This window comes from Dioscorea cayenensis, chromosome 17 (genome assembly GCF_009730915.1).
Source record: "Dioscorea cayenensis subsp. rotundata cultivar TDr96_F1 chromosome 17, TDr96_F1_v2_PseudoChromosome.rev07_lg8_w22 25.fasta, whole genome shotgun sequence".
NCBI classification, from domain to species: domain Eukaryota; kingdom Viridiplantae; phylum Streptophyta; class Magnoliopsida; order Dioscoreales; family Dioscoreaceae; genus Dioscorea; species Dioscorea cayenensis.
In genome coordinates, this window is record NC_052487.1 from 13,268,384 (window position 1) to 13,285,116 (window position 16,733).

General features: G+C 32.2%; 1 protein-coding gene across 4 annotated transcripts; it reads left to right on the top strand.

Moving 5' to 3' along the window:
* The first annotated feature begins 2,314 nt into the window (after positions 1 to 2,314).
* Positions 2,315 to 11,317, top strand: LOC120280354. Of its 4 annotated transcripts, none has more exons than XM_039287172.1 (6): positions 2,315 to 3,231; positions 3,316 to 3,378; positions 6,100 to 6,232; positions 6,323 to 7,813; positions 7,929 to 8,021; positions 11,046 to 11,317. In XM_039287172.1, exons 1-2 carry the CDS (start codon positions 2,392 to 2,394, stop codon positions 3,349 to 3,351), a joined length of 876 nt encoding a protein of 291 aa, XP_039143106.1. In that variant the 5' UTR covers positions 2,315 to 2,391; the 3' UTR covers positions 3,352 to 3,378; positions 6,100 to 6,232; positions 6,323 to 7,813; positions 7,929 to 8,021; positions 11,046 to 11,317. The 4 variants fall into 4 exon arrangements, with proteins under 4 accessions (XP_039143106.1, XP_039143107.1, XP_039143109.1 ...); XM_039287173.1 differs by having other exon boundaries at positions 7,621 to 7,813; XM_039287175.1 differs by lacking the exon at positions 7,929 to 8,021.
* The last annotated feature ends 5,416 nt before the right edge of the window (positions 11,318 to 16,733 follow it).

Here is a 16,733-nt window from a genome sequence, read left to right on the forward strand (position 1 = left end):
GAAATTTCCATAAATTATGTCTCAAATGGGAAAAAATGGGACAGAAATGAAACAATTGTTGACAATATCTTTACATATAATGTGGTAATTGATCTTTTGAAAGATAAGGATTATGAGCCTAAATCTATTGAGGAATGCCGAAAAAGAAATGATTGGTTAGAATGGAAAAATGTAATACATGCAGAATTAGACTGTCTCACAAAATGAGGAGTTTTTGGATCCATAACTAAAACACCTGCAGATGTTAAACGAGTTGGTTACAAATGGGTATTTATGCGAAAACAAAATGAGAAAAATGAAATTGTTAGATATAAAGCAAGGTTCGTTGCACAAAGGTTTTCGCAAAGACCTGGTATTGACTATGAAGAAACATATTCCCCTGTAATAGATACAATCACGTTTCGTTATCTAATTAGTCTTGCAATACATGAAATATTGCATATGCAATTAATGGATGTTGTTACTGCATACTTATATGGCCAAATAGATAATAATATATATATGAAAGTCCCAGAAGGACTTAAGATTCCTGAAGCATACAATTTGAATTCCCGGGACATGTATTCAATTAAGTTACGAAGATCTTTGTATGGTTTGAAACAATCTGGGCGTATGTGGTATCATTGCCTCAGTGAATATTTATTAAAAGAAGGGTATAAGAATGACTCTATTTGCCCATGTGTATTCATCAAGAAATCCGAAAAGGGATACGTGATAATTGGGGTATATGTTGATGATTTAAATATAATTGGAACTCCTGAAGAGCTTCCAAATACCGTTAATTATTTAAAGAAAGAATTTGAAATGAAAGATCTTGGGAGAACAAAATTTTGTCTCGGACTGCAGTTCGAGCACTTAGAGAGTAGTGTTTTTATCCACCAATCGATATATACAGAAAGGGTTTTGCAACGATTTAATATGGATAAAGCATATCCATTATCAAGCCCTATGGTTGTTCGATCCCTTGATATTCATAAAGACCCTTTTAGACCTCAGGAAGATAACGAAGAATTACTTGGTACTGAAGTACAATATTTTAATGCAATTGGTGCCTTGATGTATCTTGCTAATTGTACTCGGCCAGATATAGCTTTCACTATAAATTTATTATCAAGATACAGTTCTGCACCAAGATGGAGACATTAGAATGGTATTAAACATATACTATGTTATCTTCGAGGAACAATTGATATGGGATTATTTTATACACATGAATCAAAAAGTCAATTAGTTGGATATGCAAATGCGGGATATTTATCTGATCCGCATAAAGCCCGATCACAAACTGGTTATGTGTTTACACATGGGGGAACGGCCATATCATGACGTTCTATGAAACAAACTATAGCTGCTACTTCTTTAAATCATGCAGAAATACTTGCAATTCATGAAGCAAGTCGTGAATGTGTTTGGTTAAGATCGATGACACACCATATTCAAGAAAATTGTGGTTTGTTGTCCCAGAAGGATAGCCCAACATATGAAGACAATGCAGCTTGTATAGCTCAATTGAAATGAGGATACATCAAAGGCGACAGAACAAAACATATATCACCGAAGTTATTTTTCACACATGATCTTGAGAAAAATGGTGATATCCATATTCAGAAAATACAATCAAGTGAAAATCCTGCAGATTTATTCTCTAAGGCATTACCCACATCAACTTTTGAAAAGTTTGTTCGCAAGATTGGAATGCGTCGCCTCAGGGATCTTCAATAATGTTCTCTTCAAGGGGAGTCATATACGTGCTGCACTCTTTTCCTTCGTCATGGTTTTGTCCCATTGGGTTTTCCTGACAAGGTTTTAATGAGGCAGCAGATGAAGTGTATATCAGGAAAGTTGTACTCTTTTTCGTTCACTAGGATTTTTTCCTACTGGGTTTTTTTTTTCTAGTAAGGTTTTAACGAGCCAATTCCTATATAATGGACATTCAAGGGGGAGTGTCATGAAACATTAAAAAAATGAATGCCCATTATGTTTCTTACAAACTCCTCTTGACTCTTGGCGTTTCATTTGCCAAAAGTTTATTCGGTTTCAAATTTAAACCCTATATATATGTACCAAAAGAATGAAAATAACAACAACAAAAAAGAGAATTTCCTCTACTTTATCTTTGCTCTATATTTGTCTTGATATATTATATAGTTTTATAACAAAATTAAAATTATTCCTTAAAATGTTTTTGAGTAGATTATATATCTACTTTAATGTATGTATAGATTCTCAGAAGACTATTTGGAAAGACTAAAACTTGCAGGGATATGTCAATAATTTTCTCTAAATTAAATTTTATACGGGTTTTAAAACAATTCTGCGCAGAAGAGTCTCAACTCTCAAGCTTCCGGTAAGATGAGTCGTAGAGAGAAACCCTAGGGAGCACCGACCGCCATGAAGGATCCCTTCTCCGCCATTGATGCCGAGTGCGGCCATCTCTCCATCTCCCAAGATTCCCGTTTGGTTCGCTTCCCTTTCCTCGATGATGAGGGATATTCTCCCTCCTCCTCCTCCAACGACGACGACGATGATGGCCCCTCCCTTCCTCCTGCCGACGCTCCCATTCTTTTCTACTCCCCTCCCAACTCCCCTGTCGCCGGCGGCAACACCTCTGACCCCACTGTTGTTGCCACCGACGCCTATCCTGCCGATGTTGCGAACAACGTTGATGACGCTGGCGCGGCGAACAACGTTGATGACGCTGGCGCGGCGAACAACGTTGATGACGCTGATGTTGCCGGTGCTGACACCACCACTGATGTTGCCGATGTTGTTACCGCTGTTGGTGTGGGTACTACTACCACTGATGCCGCGGTTCCGGACCTAGGGTTACCTCCTAAAGAAATCCTCACAGATCACCCTCCCAAGAGATTCAAGAAAGGAAGCAGAGGCCCTAAGCTTCGCTCACCTGACTCGGAGGAAGATGATGATGATAAGTACCGCTACCAATCCGTGGAGATATTGAAGGACCTTCTTGAAACTCGAAGTTGTACGATAGAAGTTGATGGTAGGCGCAGGCTTCCCTATTCGTTTGTGGAGCAGGCCCTTGAAGATGATAGAGAAAAACATCGTAAGGGGGTGAATTTCCCTAGGGATCTTCCTGAACTTGTTAGGATTTTTTTTAACAAATGTGATAAGAGGTTTGCGAATACTGATATCTTGGATATTGTCAAGATGAAAGGGATGGACTTCCCTATGGTCAAGTGGTGGCGAGCTGGTGGTTATGAGGCCAAGGTAGTGTTCTTCTCTATTTGAGATCGTGTTGTTGGTTTCATGATGCAAGGTGTCACCTTTGATTGGTTTTTGTTTGCTTTGCAGAATGATAAAGAGCCGGGAGGCTCCCCTGATGTCTGAGACGATTTGCTTTGGTTGGTTCCATGGGTTAGTTCTTGTAACGAATGTTTTTCGGTTGTGTTTGATATTCATCATTTAATGATATTCAGCTGTGTCATGTAAAATATGCTCTGCGACTAATTTTTATAGTCTTGTTCTTTAGTGTGTCTGGTAACTTTCTTCTTAAGTTATATGAATTATTGAAATCTTTAACCTTCAGTGTTTTGTTCTTGATATAAAAACATAAACTTCAGTGGCCTTTTGGATGGTTCTTGAGTTCGTAGACCTTTTTGTGGTTCATTACTCAATAGCTATGCTTTCTGTTGCAGAAGGCAGTGCTTTTAGGTTGAGCATAAGAACTATGAAAATTTTCATGTTTTGAAGTCAATAATATACTTGAATTACCATTAAAGTCCTTGATGAAAGCGCGCAAAAACACACACACACACACACATGTATTGCTATATCAAAGCATTGCAGCCATCTAACTGACCTTTTGCATTTGATCCTCTTTGATATATCTTAGGAGTATCACAAGGATGTTTATGCTAGTGAGCATAGCTTTGTTTTTAATCAATTTGTGTGCTGTTGCACTAGTAGTTTTCTTTCCTTTTAGGGCCTTTACCTAGACCTTATGTTGGCTAATTCTCAGAACAATGACAAATTGACTGCAAACTATTCTTGTTTACTAAGTTGTTACTCCTTCGGCATAAGTAGATCCTAAATTTAAGAAGGGTGTATGTTTTAGTTTTTGTTTCTTCTAAATAATGCTTATATCTTACAAATTGATGGGTTAGGTTTGGTTTATGAGTTTATGAGGTAAGCCGCTTCCTTGAACTTTGATGTAGTATTTTTCAGTAGTTTGGTTTGTCTAAAGATTTCATTGGTTACTTCAAGTTTGATCCTTTCAGGAGGCAGAAATGGTTGTATACAAGTTGTATTATGATGTAGCATTCTTCCTGCATACACTTGTTCATTATCCTAGTTGAGTGAATTTTTTAATTGAGTTCTGTCCTTGTGGGCATTAGACGTAGCACAATGTCTTTCCCATTTTATGTTGTTTTTATCATGAATGTGATTTATGCATTTGTCCTACTTGGAAAGCATAAAAACATGGTATTATTGCTGCCTCAGATATGTTTAATCCATTCTTCTTCAGGTAATTGTGGATCTGATTTCTTACTCTTAAGTTGTCGTACATAAACTTTAAATGAATTGCTAGATCCAAAAGTGAAGTTAAATAGTGTTCAATAATAGTCCTCCATGAAATAGTCTTATGATTTTTGACTTGTCGATGTTTTACTCCATTGTTAGATGAATTATTGTATGCAAGCATTACAGTTAGCTAGTCAAATTTGTTAAGATTATTGGGAAGAGAAGATTGAGAAGTGATGATTTTTTGATGTCCTTACTGTGACTCTAGGCAGTTGTTTGGTTGATGTGGCAGTGTAGCTGACGCTTTAAGCTCCTTGCCAAATGGAATTTTCCTCTGATGGTTCCACCTTTCTGAATTAAGGTCCTTGGATCCAAATTGTTTCCTTTAATTTTGGCCTCTGATCTTTTTGCTAAGTAGATGTAGGTGCCCTTTTCAGAAGCTTGGTGTTTGATTCTATGTTGCCTCTAATAAAATTCTTGCAAATAAGAACTGAGTTTTCAAACTGAATAGTCAAATGGAATCATGAAGTGTGAAACTACTTATGGATTGAGACCCGATTCTTACTCTTTCTGGAAATTATTCAATAAAATTTTAGAAAGCATCCTTTTGCTGAGATTGCAAGATACATTTGCTTCAGTAACGAATTTGGTAGGTTACAGAACATTTTTTACAATAGATTTGCATGTTTAGTACGTGTAGTCTCATTCATTGTCTTGGCAGAAAAGAGTATGTCAGACCAGACTGTCCAGGAGTGGGCCTTCACAGAACTCTGATTCTTGGTCAATCGTTGGAGATGTGGAAAAGAGTTTGAGCATATCACAAGGTTTATAAAGTACCATAAGGAAAACTGGGTTTACTACTTAGCTTTCTCTGTGAAATTTTCGTTGCAGTTCTCCTGATATCCCTAAATAGCAGTAACCGAATCCTCGTACTCCAGATGCTTTATATTTAGTAGTAAGTAGATATTTCCAGTTTATTTCTTAATATCTTGTCAAGCTTTTGAGTGTGTTGTGTGGGACATACTTTCCGGAGGCCTTCTCACTTTTGGGAAGTATTTATTTTGACTTATCTTGATCATTGCTTCAATAAGGTTTATTTTGCAGTAGCAGTTGATTTATGTGTTGTTGACTCTATTAAGTGATTGTGTTTTTTTTTTGAAGAACACTTTTATTCAAGGTTCAGATTCTGAGAAGGTAGTCTTGATCCAAAAATGACGTAGAAGGTAGTCTTGATCCTAAAATGAGGTAGATTTATTGAGGTATACTTGCACATCAAAATGTATAGTATGTGCATGCGTAACTTCACCAATTTCTGACACTGCAGCCTGAACAATTATATTCTTGCGTCTGCTTGGAAATTCAAAGGTCGTATCTATAGTCAAATTCTTTTTGAATATGCTTGAAAGAAATCAACATATTACCTGTTGAAATTCTTTGCGCAGCTTATATACTATTGTGGTGCTTTGATGCTTAACTTGTGAAATTCATACTTGTGCCTTCTAGAAAATTTATATAATACAGCTTGTATTTTTTTGGTACTTCATAGCATAAGCAAAATAATGAATATCTTTTCCGATGTCCAAATGTTCACTTAATTCATTTCATATTTGCTAGGTTCAAATCCAAAATTTGTGCCATGTGTGAACTTGAGGGACGTGTTCAATTCTAGTGAAAAAATAGAAACCCATTTTCTCCAAATATGGTTCTTTTGAACACAAGAATTATCAGATGGAAAATGATTAGAAAGGTGATGGATTAATCATTTTTCTATTTTGTTGTTTACTCTCTTGTATAAGACCTAATAATTGTTGCAATTTGGATTTTCTTATCTTTGTAGAGCTGGATTACCGATTGGGCATGACTCACTGGTTGCCATGGTCCACAGCATGCTTATAAGATGCCAGGCTGTGTTGATCTGATCCATTTTATTGTTTCAAATAAAAGAAAATCTTAAAAATAGTAAAAAAATAAAATACAGAAGAAATACAATTTTTTAAGAAGATAAATATTATTTTTTTTTTGACAATATGCATGAAAATTTTTGTGCTCATGTTAACAAATTGAAAATGGACATTACATATTTATATATGAAAAGTGGGATATTATAAAATCTAAGGAATAAATTAGTGTATGTTTGTATGTTACATGCTTGTGAATTGTAAAAGTATTGTAGTATATCACAAAAGTTTGGGAACATCTTGTATGAATAATATATGAGAAATTGAGTGCTGAATTTATTTATTAGGTCATCTTGTTTGGTTGTTTTTGACTTGTAGTTTTGCACATATAGCATTGTAGTTGTCTTGTAAAGTTGTACTTGCTATGTTGTAAGCTTATAGTGTTGCAGCATTGTAATCTTGACGTCTTGTGAATTTTTATGTGCACCTTTTCTATTGAATTAGATGAGCCCTGTTCACCTCCATCATCGGATAAGCCATTGCATGGTCAATTATGTCTTGAAGTTGATCATTAGCATCGGCAATGAATCAATCCTATAAACATATGCACATCTCTAAAGAGTTATGACTTAGGCAGCTTTTCCTCTCCTACCATCGTTATTAATATTTTTGATATGTTTGTCCTAAGTCATGACTGACATTGGAAGATTATGCAATAGCCGCATTCAATGAAGGAGGTGAACGAGGTACATTTAGTTTAATATAAGAGGTGGACAGATAGTTTCAAAGCTATAAGGCTATGAGACTACAAGCTCACAGCATAATAAGTACAACACCATGAGACAAGTATAATACTGCTAGTGCAAAACTACGAGTTAACAAAAATTCACCAAAACAACTTAATACGATGGCTCGATAAATAAATTCTGTAGACAACTTCTCACATGTAATTAGTTTTTTTCCCCTAAGATTTTATAATATACTACTCCAATGTTACAATTTGTTGGCATGTATTTTCCAAGATTTTATAATATGACTTTTCACATGTAAATATGTAATGTTCATTTTTAATTTTTTAACATGAGTTTAAAATTTTTCATGTATGTTGTCAATAAATACAAAATAATGTTTATCTTTTTTTTTTTTTTTTAAATCGCATTTCTCTGTAATTTTTTAACTATTTTTTGCAAGTTTTAAAGACTTTCTTTTTATTGTAAGAAAGCATTAAATTGGTCAGGCACGAGCAGAATCCAGCCTATATACATGCTTTGCCTGTGATGAGCCACAACCTGACACTACGTGTGCCATGCCATGCATTGTGCTTGGCGGCCTGGCAATCCAGCTCTATCTCTGTGCAATCTACACTCTCAAGGACTTGCTGGTTAGAAGAATTTTTCCTTAAGATCAAAAAATACAAGCCAAATACAAAGGTAGTTGATCCTTTTTATAATTATCCTTCTCTATGAGCTCTAATTTATTGTGATTTTCCTTTCTTTCTATTCTTTCAGTTTCACTGATTCTTTAACATTTGACTTTATACCTCAGATTGAGTGGTAGAGATTTCCCCTTGAGTTGGAAATATATGAAAATGTTATTGATCTTTCCTTGGAGATAAATGTTTGAGTTGAACCTTTAAAGGTATGCCCTCACATGATTTGCTGCTGATGATTATGTATGCTAAACTTGTTCGGATATGTTCTCTTTGCTCCTTTTATTTTATTTTATTTTATTTTTATCTTGTTGTTACATTGACAATTTGGTAATTAAGTATTCTGTGTGTCAATCTTGGTTAGAATTTGTTGACAATTAGCCATTTCTTAGTTATTTTGAAGCAACATGCAAATAACATCTACAGCCAAGATAGTGTTCGATTTCCTCATTTCTTGAGTGATAAGGTCGTACATGGCTGGTTTGGGTTTCAAATCCTTCACTCAGTCCAAAATGTTTAATTTTTGGAACATCTTGTAGAATGAAATTTTGCAATCTCTTTTTGGTATGAATATTGAGATGGCTGAAGTCTAGCATTTCAATTTCTTCCAAATATTAGTTGCTATTTTGTTGGGTCTTGAAAATCTAGGTTAAATTAGATTTGGAGTTTGATTGTTTGACTTTGTTTTGGATAAAACAAAATTAGAGGTTTATTAATAATATTTTTGTTATGAAATAGTAAATATGTAATTGAATTAATTAAAATTGTGGAAAAAAGGGAAGTTACTTAGGGTCGTTTTGGCATCATTTTTGTTGTTTTGTTTTTGCTTTGTTTTTGTTTTGTTAATTTTTTGAAAACAAAATCATGTTTGGATGCACTAGTTGTTGTGTATTTTAAAAAGCTAAAAACACAAAACATGTTTGTTTAGCACAAAATTATTATGATTTTTTTAACATTTTTTCGAATTCATATTTTTTTATAATTGTTTTTGTAAAATTTATTTTTTAGTTTACTTGATTGTTCATTAAATAAAATTAATAACATGAGACTAGTATTGTATAAGTAAAAAATATTTCATAAAAAATACACCATTTGAAACTAAACCCATCCAATTTTTTAAAAAATAGGGGGTCAAGTAAAAAGTTAGTAACTCGAACAGAAGATTTTTACAAATATTTTTTCGAAAAATATATTTATACTTTTTATATGTTATATCTTAGTTTATAAAAATCAGGGGGTCAAACAGTAATTTTGGCAAATACTTTCCAAAAAATAATTTTTAATTACTGTTTATAATTTTTTTATTACTGTATAAACTGATTTGTAAAATATCAGTGGGCCAAATAATAAATTTTTTATAAATATTTTTCTTAAAATTATATTTTATTTAGACTATTGGTATTAATTTGTAAAAAAAAATGGATATTTTTAAAAAAATAAAAATAAAAAACCAAAAGGAGAGAGAGACTAGTAGAGGAGAAGTTTCAGGGAGGAAGGAAGGGTTTTGAAACGTTTTAAAAAAAATTGAAAAACATAAAAAAATGTGAAAACATGAGAATTGTTGCCAAAATTTTAAGGCAAAAACAATGTGTCAAACATGTTTTTATTAGTTTTGTTTCCAAAATATAAAATTGAAAAATGACTACAATGCCAAATGCCTCCTTAATAAACCAGTTATCCTCAAGTATTTGGTGGGATGTGTTTTAGCAATTTTTTTGGCTGTGTTGTTAGCATTGAAACTGTTTGTATATTAGCTTTTACAAGTGGTTGCTAACTTAGTTTTAGAAAATCTTAGTAAGCAATAAGCAGCTTGGTATACTTGAGGGTTGGTGTTATGGTATTAGTTAGGAGTTCTAGCTGTTTTCTTTTTTTTAATCTTTCATTTTTGTTGATGATAAATATTGAGTGAATTGTTGTATCTGAATATCAGAAATTGCTAAGTGCTTTGTGGAATGACTAATGATTTCCTTTGAGATTTCTCGGAGTGATTCCCAGTTAAAAGATGCTTCTGATGCTAATATGATTTTTAATGTAGAGCGATTCATATTCTTTTGTATTGCTTGCTTCTCTTTCAATTTAAGCTCTTTCCACAGTTTGTTTTTGTAATAAACAATTATTGTAGGTGGAATTATTATTTCCGTTTAATGGCTCTGAAAAGTTTTTTGTTTTTTTTATTTTTTTAAAAAAGGGTTTCATATATATGACTTCTAAATAATGTTTATGCTGTTGCTATGTGTAGGAATCTAAATTTTCAATGCTTGGAAGCATTCTTCCCTCAACGTTGTTTATGTTTCACAAGATGCTGATTGGTTGTGTTTTTAAATTTAAGCTTCACTTAGTCTCCTCTGGCAATATTTTTTATTAACTTTTTTTCCCAACTGGTAGATTGTTCACTTCAAATTGGAGGAGGCACTACTGGAATTATATAGATCTTATTATGGTGCACCATGCTTAGTTCATATGGTTGTTCATTTTCTTAGTTTGAAATGAATTTTTGTAACTTGATTTCTAACTTTTAGGTGGATTGTCACTTGGTTACTACTCGATTTATATATATATTTTTTTCCTTCCTAGCCATGAGAGAATGTTTGTACCTTTTCCACTTTTATGATTTCTGTTATAAATGCATTTTACACTATTGTGATACTAAGAAAATATAAGCTTGGTCTTGCTTCAATGTCTTATTTAATAATTCTTATTCTTGTTGGTTTGTATATAAATTTCAATTGAATTCTGATTACCAACATTGAAGTTATACAAGATCTAACTAAAGTGCCTACTGAACTAGTGGTCATAGTATTGAGATGTTGATGCTGTTCTTGGATCCAGAAATGAAATGTTGTGTAGAAATACTATAGTTGCCCTTTCACACTTTGATATGCTATATAAAGTTAATTAGAGAGTTTTGGAGAAGCTGATTTGATTTTTATGTTCTCACAATGACAATGAAGAACTTGCTTGATTGTGAGCATCTAGTTATCATACCTATAAATTTTTGTTTGTGAAGAGATACTTGTTTGAGATACATGATATGTAATCTTATCAATTTCTGGCAGATCTACTTGTAAATTCACAATCATGTGCCCATATGACTTATCTAATGATTTTTTTTTTTTGTTATTTGCATTTCCTGATAGCTGTTTTTCATACTGCAGTTTTTACTCATCATATTTATAATTGTACATAGTGTCCAGTTAATTCGTTATATATATATATATTTTTTTTTTTTTCAGGTTTAATGAGAGATTAGTGTCAAAGTGGGCTCTTTTCTAGTACGAGACACATCATATGAAGGCTGGACGAGGAAATCATGAAGATGCTAATGAATGTCTAAAAACGTTTAGATTATTGTATTTCAGTTATTTGATGATAAATAAATCATTGGTCAACTTTTGGTTTGCTCTTTCTTATTCGAAAGCCCACTTAACTTACACTTATGTGGGAGTGGTTTTTTTTACAGTTTTGAGAATTATTATATGAAAAGTGAGCATAGCAATTAAAAGGATGCGAAGGTGTTTGTATTTATATTTGTTTATATTTATATTTGATGGTAAATGCCGAAGATCTACAATTTTTTAGAGGAAAGGGATTATGCTATTTTGATTCTCTTTTTGAATCTAAATGCATCTTGAAATCATGCTTGAAAGAGGCTGGTTTGCCTTGGAATGCCTGGTGATATTTACGCCACTTCTTATTCTTTGTTCAAATCATCATCATTATTATTATTATTATTATTATTATTATTATTATTATTATTATTGTTATTGTTATTGTTATTAAACTTTTGTTTATTGTGGTTTAACTTGCATAAATGAAGGTTCGGGGCTCTAAATGAGTCAACGGCAGAAAAATTTGAGCAAAAAAGTCGCAAAAAATGGTTCTATCCACGTCAAAAAATTTCATCATGACATGTATTAATATATTTAAAAAATTGAGTAAATTACATAGAAGCTAGATGGATAAATTGTTTAATTTTAATTATCGTGTGCAAATTGTGTAACAAAGTGGAAATTTTAATTATTAATCTTTTCTTCCTTACCTCTATCTCATGGATATATTGTAATTTAGATTTATCTTAGTGATATATCTATATATATAAATCTTACAAAAATAACTTAGGGCATGTTTGGCTATAAAATAAAAAAAATATGGCATAATTTTATTATGTAGAAAGTGCAAGTGATTATTACAGAAATTGTGGCATATTTTATTCATACAGAATGGATGTTTGGGTAACAAAATAAAAAAAAAATTACGGAGACTGGGCGATCAACGAATGGACTGTCGTTGGATCGGTGGCCGGTTGCCGGAGGTCGGGCGAACCATCGGTGGCCGGTTGTCGGAGGCCAGTCGGTAAGCGGCCGAATCGCCGGAGGTCGGTTGGACCACCGGTGGACAGCCGGCGTGTCATCGGAGGTCGAGCGGACCACCGGTGGACAACTGGTGTCTCACCGGAGATCGGTTGGACTGGGGGCCGGTTGCTGGAGACTGGCCGGATCGCCAGTGGCCAGTTGTCGGAGACTGGCATTACCATCGGTAGGCCCATGGCTGGTGGCTGAATGGAAAGGAAGAGAGATACTTCTTACAATGAGAAAATATTCCATTTTTAGTGGAATATTTTTTTATGCCATAATACCTATATTATGCCATAATTTTATACTCTAAAATAAGTACCCAAACAGTCAATATGGTATAATTCTCAAAAAATGTTAAATTATGCCATATTATACGGATTATGGCTTAATTTCTGGCAATCCAAACAGGCCTTATAGATAAAAGCATGCAATTATCTGTATATTTGTATGTGTATTGTGTACTAACTAAAGGTGGGCACGGGCCGGTTAACCGGGCCAGACGGGCCTGATCCGGTTCACCGAAAACCGGACCCGGCCCGTGCTACAGGGGAGACCCGGCAGGCCCGCCGGGTCCGGTCCATTCAATGAATGAACCGGACCCGGCCGGACTTAGCACATAACCCGCCGGGTCTAGGCCAGGCCCGTTTGACCCGGCGGGTTTTTGTAAATAACCAAAAAATGTGTAATAGATGGGGTTTGAACCTAGGACCTCTCACATAGGAAAATAACATTAACCAATTGGCCTACAAATTTTTCTTGTTTTAGTTTAAAACATAAATAAATATAAAGAAGTTACAATATATTTTTATTAAATTTAATCCCAAACAATAAAAAATTTAAAATAATTGATAATAACTTAAAAAATTTTAAGACATATCAATATAATTTTAAAAAGGATAAAAAAGCTACATTTTTAATTTATTTATCTATCAAATTAAATTATTAGCACACATTTTTAAGTGCAACAAAATGTATATATCAAGTAGTATTCTTATTTTAAATTGAAGTTATCATCAACATATTTATTTATTATAATTAGGGTTGGCTCTAGATTTTACTTTGGTCTCTAACAATAGGGTTATTATTGTGCTTATCATGTTGTCATTGAAAAAAAGTTACAAATCAAAATAATATGGTGTGAACCATTATTCAAAGATATTCTTTTTTTTTTACTAATATATTTTTTTATAAATTGATTTACATAATTTAAAAACAATTTTTTGTAATTTTTTTTTATTTTATAAATTGAAACAAAATAATCTAATATATATGTGACAAATTAGAGTGCCCTATTTAAGAGAATTTAGTGCTTATGAGCCAAAAGACAATTAACAAAATAATTATTTTTAAAAAAAATATTTATGAAAATTTATTGTTTGATACTTTGATATTTTATTAATTCATTTGTATAATTTTTTAATTTATTATATGGTTTCTTAATTTTTTATAAATTAAATATATATAATATTTTAATCCATATCCTACATCTATCTATATATAATTCTTTTCAATAAATATTAGAAACAAATTGTAGCTCAAGTGGTTGGATTTTTGCTATCCAAGTTCAAGATCATGGGTTCAGATCCATGACCAACAAGTACTTAGTATTAAAAAAAACAAACAATAACATTAACCGGTTTGGAACCGGGTTTGACCTGGCCCGCCGGGCCGGACCGGGTTTTGACCCGGCGGGTCAACCCGCCGGGTCACGGGTTGGGAAAACCCCAACCCGTAACCGCCCGTCTGACTGACGAGCCGATTACTGGGTCAATGAACCGACCCGCCGGGTCATTGAACCGGCGGACCAGTTCCGGGCCGAGCACGGGCCGGGCCGGTTTTCCGGACGGCCCGTGCCCACTACTAACTACTCTCCTCATTTGATTCCAGTTTTAAACATTTTAGTTTTCCGAATACACCCTTAAAAAGTTTGTTTAACTGTGCAATTGCTTGTGGGCTCCAAAAATTGTAAAACTTCTTAACAAACTATCTCTCTCTCTCTCTCTCTCTCTCTCTCTCTCTCTCTCTCATATATATATATATATATGTTATCTTCTTAAGAATCTATTTTGCTTGTCATCCATCATTTTATAGGCCTTATATTTTAGAATTTAGATCTAAGAGCTCCATCCAAGTGCTCTTCTGGATTGAAGACTTGGTCTCATTTTCATCAAGGTTGCATTGTTTTATTTGCTATAACCTTTTTTTTGGTTTTTGGTAGATTTATTGTTTTTATCTAAGGCTAATTGAGTCATTATAGATTTTCTTTCGTTTGGTATTTTTGTTACTTTTTCATAATATATATAGTTTATTTATTTTAAAAATATATAAAAGAACTAGTGAGATGCATGAAATGAGGGGAAAAAAACTGTAACTATATTTTGTATATTTATATTTTAAAAAAACAGAAGAAATAGATTATTGATAGTTTGCCCCAACCAATAATAAAAGTGTAGTATGTATGGATATAATCATTTTTTGTTCTGTTTTTTTTTAATGAAAGCAAATGGTTGGACATTTTGAATTATTATAATTCCTAACGTAATAAATAAAAATTAAAAACTGTTATATTATTTAATAAAAAATGAAAATTATTATTTGTAACAAATAAAAAAATGTAGGAATTTTGTCAATCATAATAATCCACATAAAATGAGGGTTCTATGACCTAAAATCAAATGGTTTATAAAATTATACTCTCCATATGTTTTTTGTTTCTAAATTCACTGAGAATCTTTAAATAATAGTAATGAAAGACTTTAAAAGAAAAACATACACAAGCATCTGCTGGATGCCAGATCAAAGAACTCTGGCATTTAGGATTCAGCCAATCGGAAATGTCTGATTAACAGAGTCTTAATCCATGAGTTTTTCAATTTAATGGGTTTTTTTCATAAAAAATTTTGATCGAATTTTAAATTCAAAAAATAAATATAAAGCCTCCCCCACTTGCACCACAAACATATCAATAAATTGGCTCTGCATGCTATGCATTTATTATTAAATTGGGATTGATGTTATTGAGAGACTCTAGAACACATGCATGTATGTAATATAATAACTATGATAAAGATATAACATCCCATCTAGTATGGCCCTCATTGTGACACATTTGAGAATTAAAATTGAGCCAAGAATTATATGTGAATGCATGATGTTTTCCCTTTTAATCAATGAAGTATATTTTTCCTATAAACATAACAAATATAACTAATGTATCAATACAGATAAAAATTACTTACGGTTTAAAAAATAATCATTAAATATGTTTATCTATTATTTTTGTTATTTAAAAATTTAAATAAATTAATATGAAACCAAATAGTGATATGTGCATTTTGAATAGAAAGGATTTTATGATAAAAACCAATTTATTTTGAAAATGATTTTGATTTTTCAAATAACAGTATAAAAAATTAAGAAAAAATGCTGCAAACACAAAATTATATAAATTAAGTGTAATGATATTTTTACCGAATAGATTTCCCGAAAAAATTTTCGAAAGGTTTCCCGAATGACGTGGATGTCAAGTTGGTATCCATGTCTGCATCCGCGTTATCCTTTCTATATCTCTTCTTTTTTTTAAAAAAAACAAATAATTTCTCTTTATTATTATCTAAGTCATAAATTTAAACATCACAAACCCCCATAGGGGAAAAGGATTTATTTATTATTTAGGGTTTAAGTTTTTAGATTTTTACGGTATAAATTTTGTAGTATATGAGTTTAAGATTTTAGATATAGTTTTATAATTTTAATTTTTTTTTATTAAGAATTTAAGGATTTTTAAGGTTTAAATTTGAAGTTTATATAAAAAAAGTAATGACGTGGATAATAATGTGGATGACGAGTTGGGCATCCACGTCATTCGGGAAACCTATTCGGGGTAAATCTATTCGGTACAAATGTAAATGAATTTTTGGTATATAAAAAAAATTACAAAGAATTGAAAAGATATCGATATTTTTTTTAAAAATCTACAGTGAACCATATTAAAAGAAGAAAAAATGTATTTAGAAAATTGAGATTTTAAACTGTACTAATTTTATTTTAATTTTTCTTAAAAAAAAACTTGACACCGGAAGTTAAAGTAAGTGTGTTTCAATTTATTAATTTATTTTCAAGTGATGAATGTGCTAGACATCTATAACATGAACAAAAGATGATGCTTCCTTCCTACCAGCTCCTTTCTTTTCCTTGCCCAACAAAAAACATGTAACAAACCATGTGACTTAATAAAGTCTAGCTCATTATCATGCAAAAATTAGGTGTTCAGTACTAGAATTGATAACCCAATTCATTGATGTTTTCTTTTTATTCATGGGCAATTTTATATGTAACATAAATTATTCACTATTTTCTATTTGCACACAAAAAGAAATTAAGGTGCAAAATAAAGGAAATATGTGTAAAAAAAAAAAATTTGTTTTCATCATCAACCTATGAGGTAATAGCAATACTACTAATAATAAATTCTAAGCCATTTTGTTGTTTTGAAAATAAATTAGGAACCCCTTTAATTTTTAATATACATTAAAAGAAAGTAATGAAATAATTAGATGTCATGTC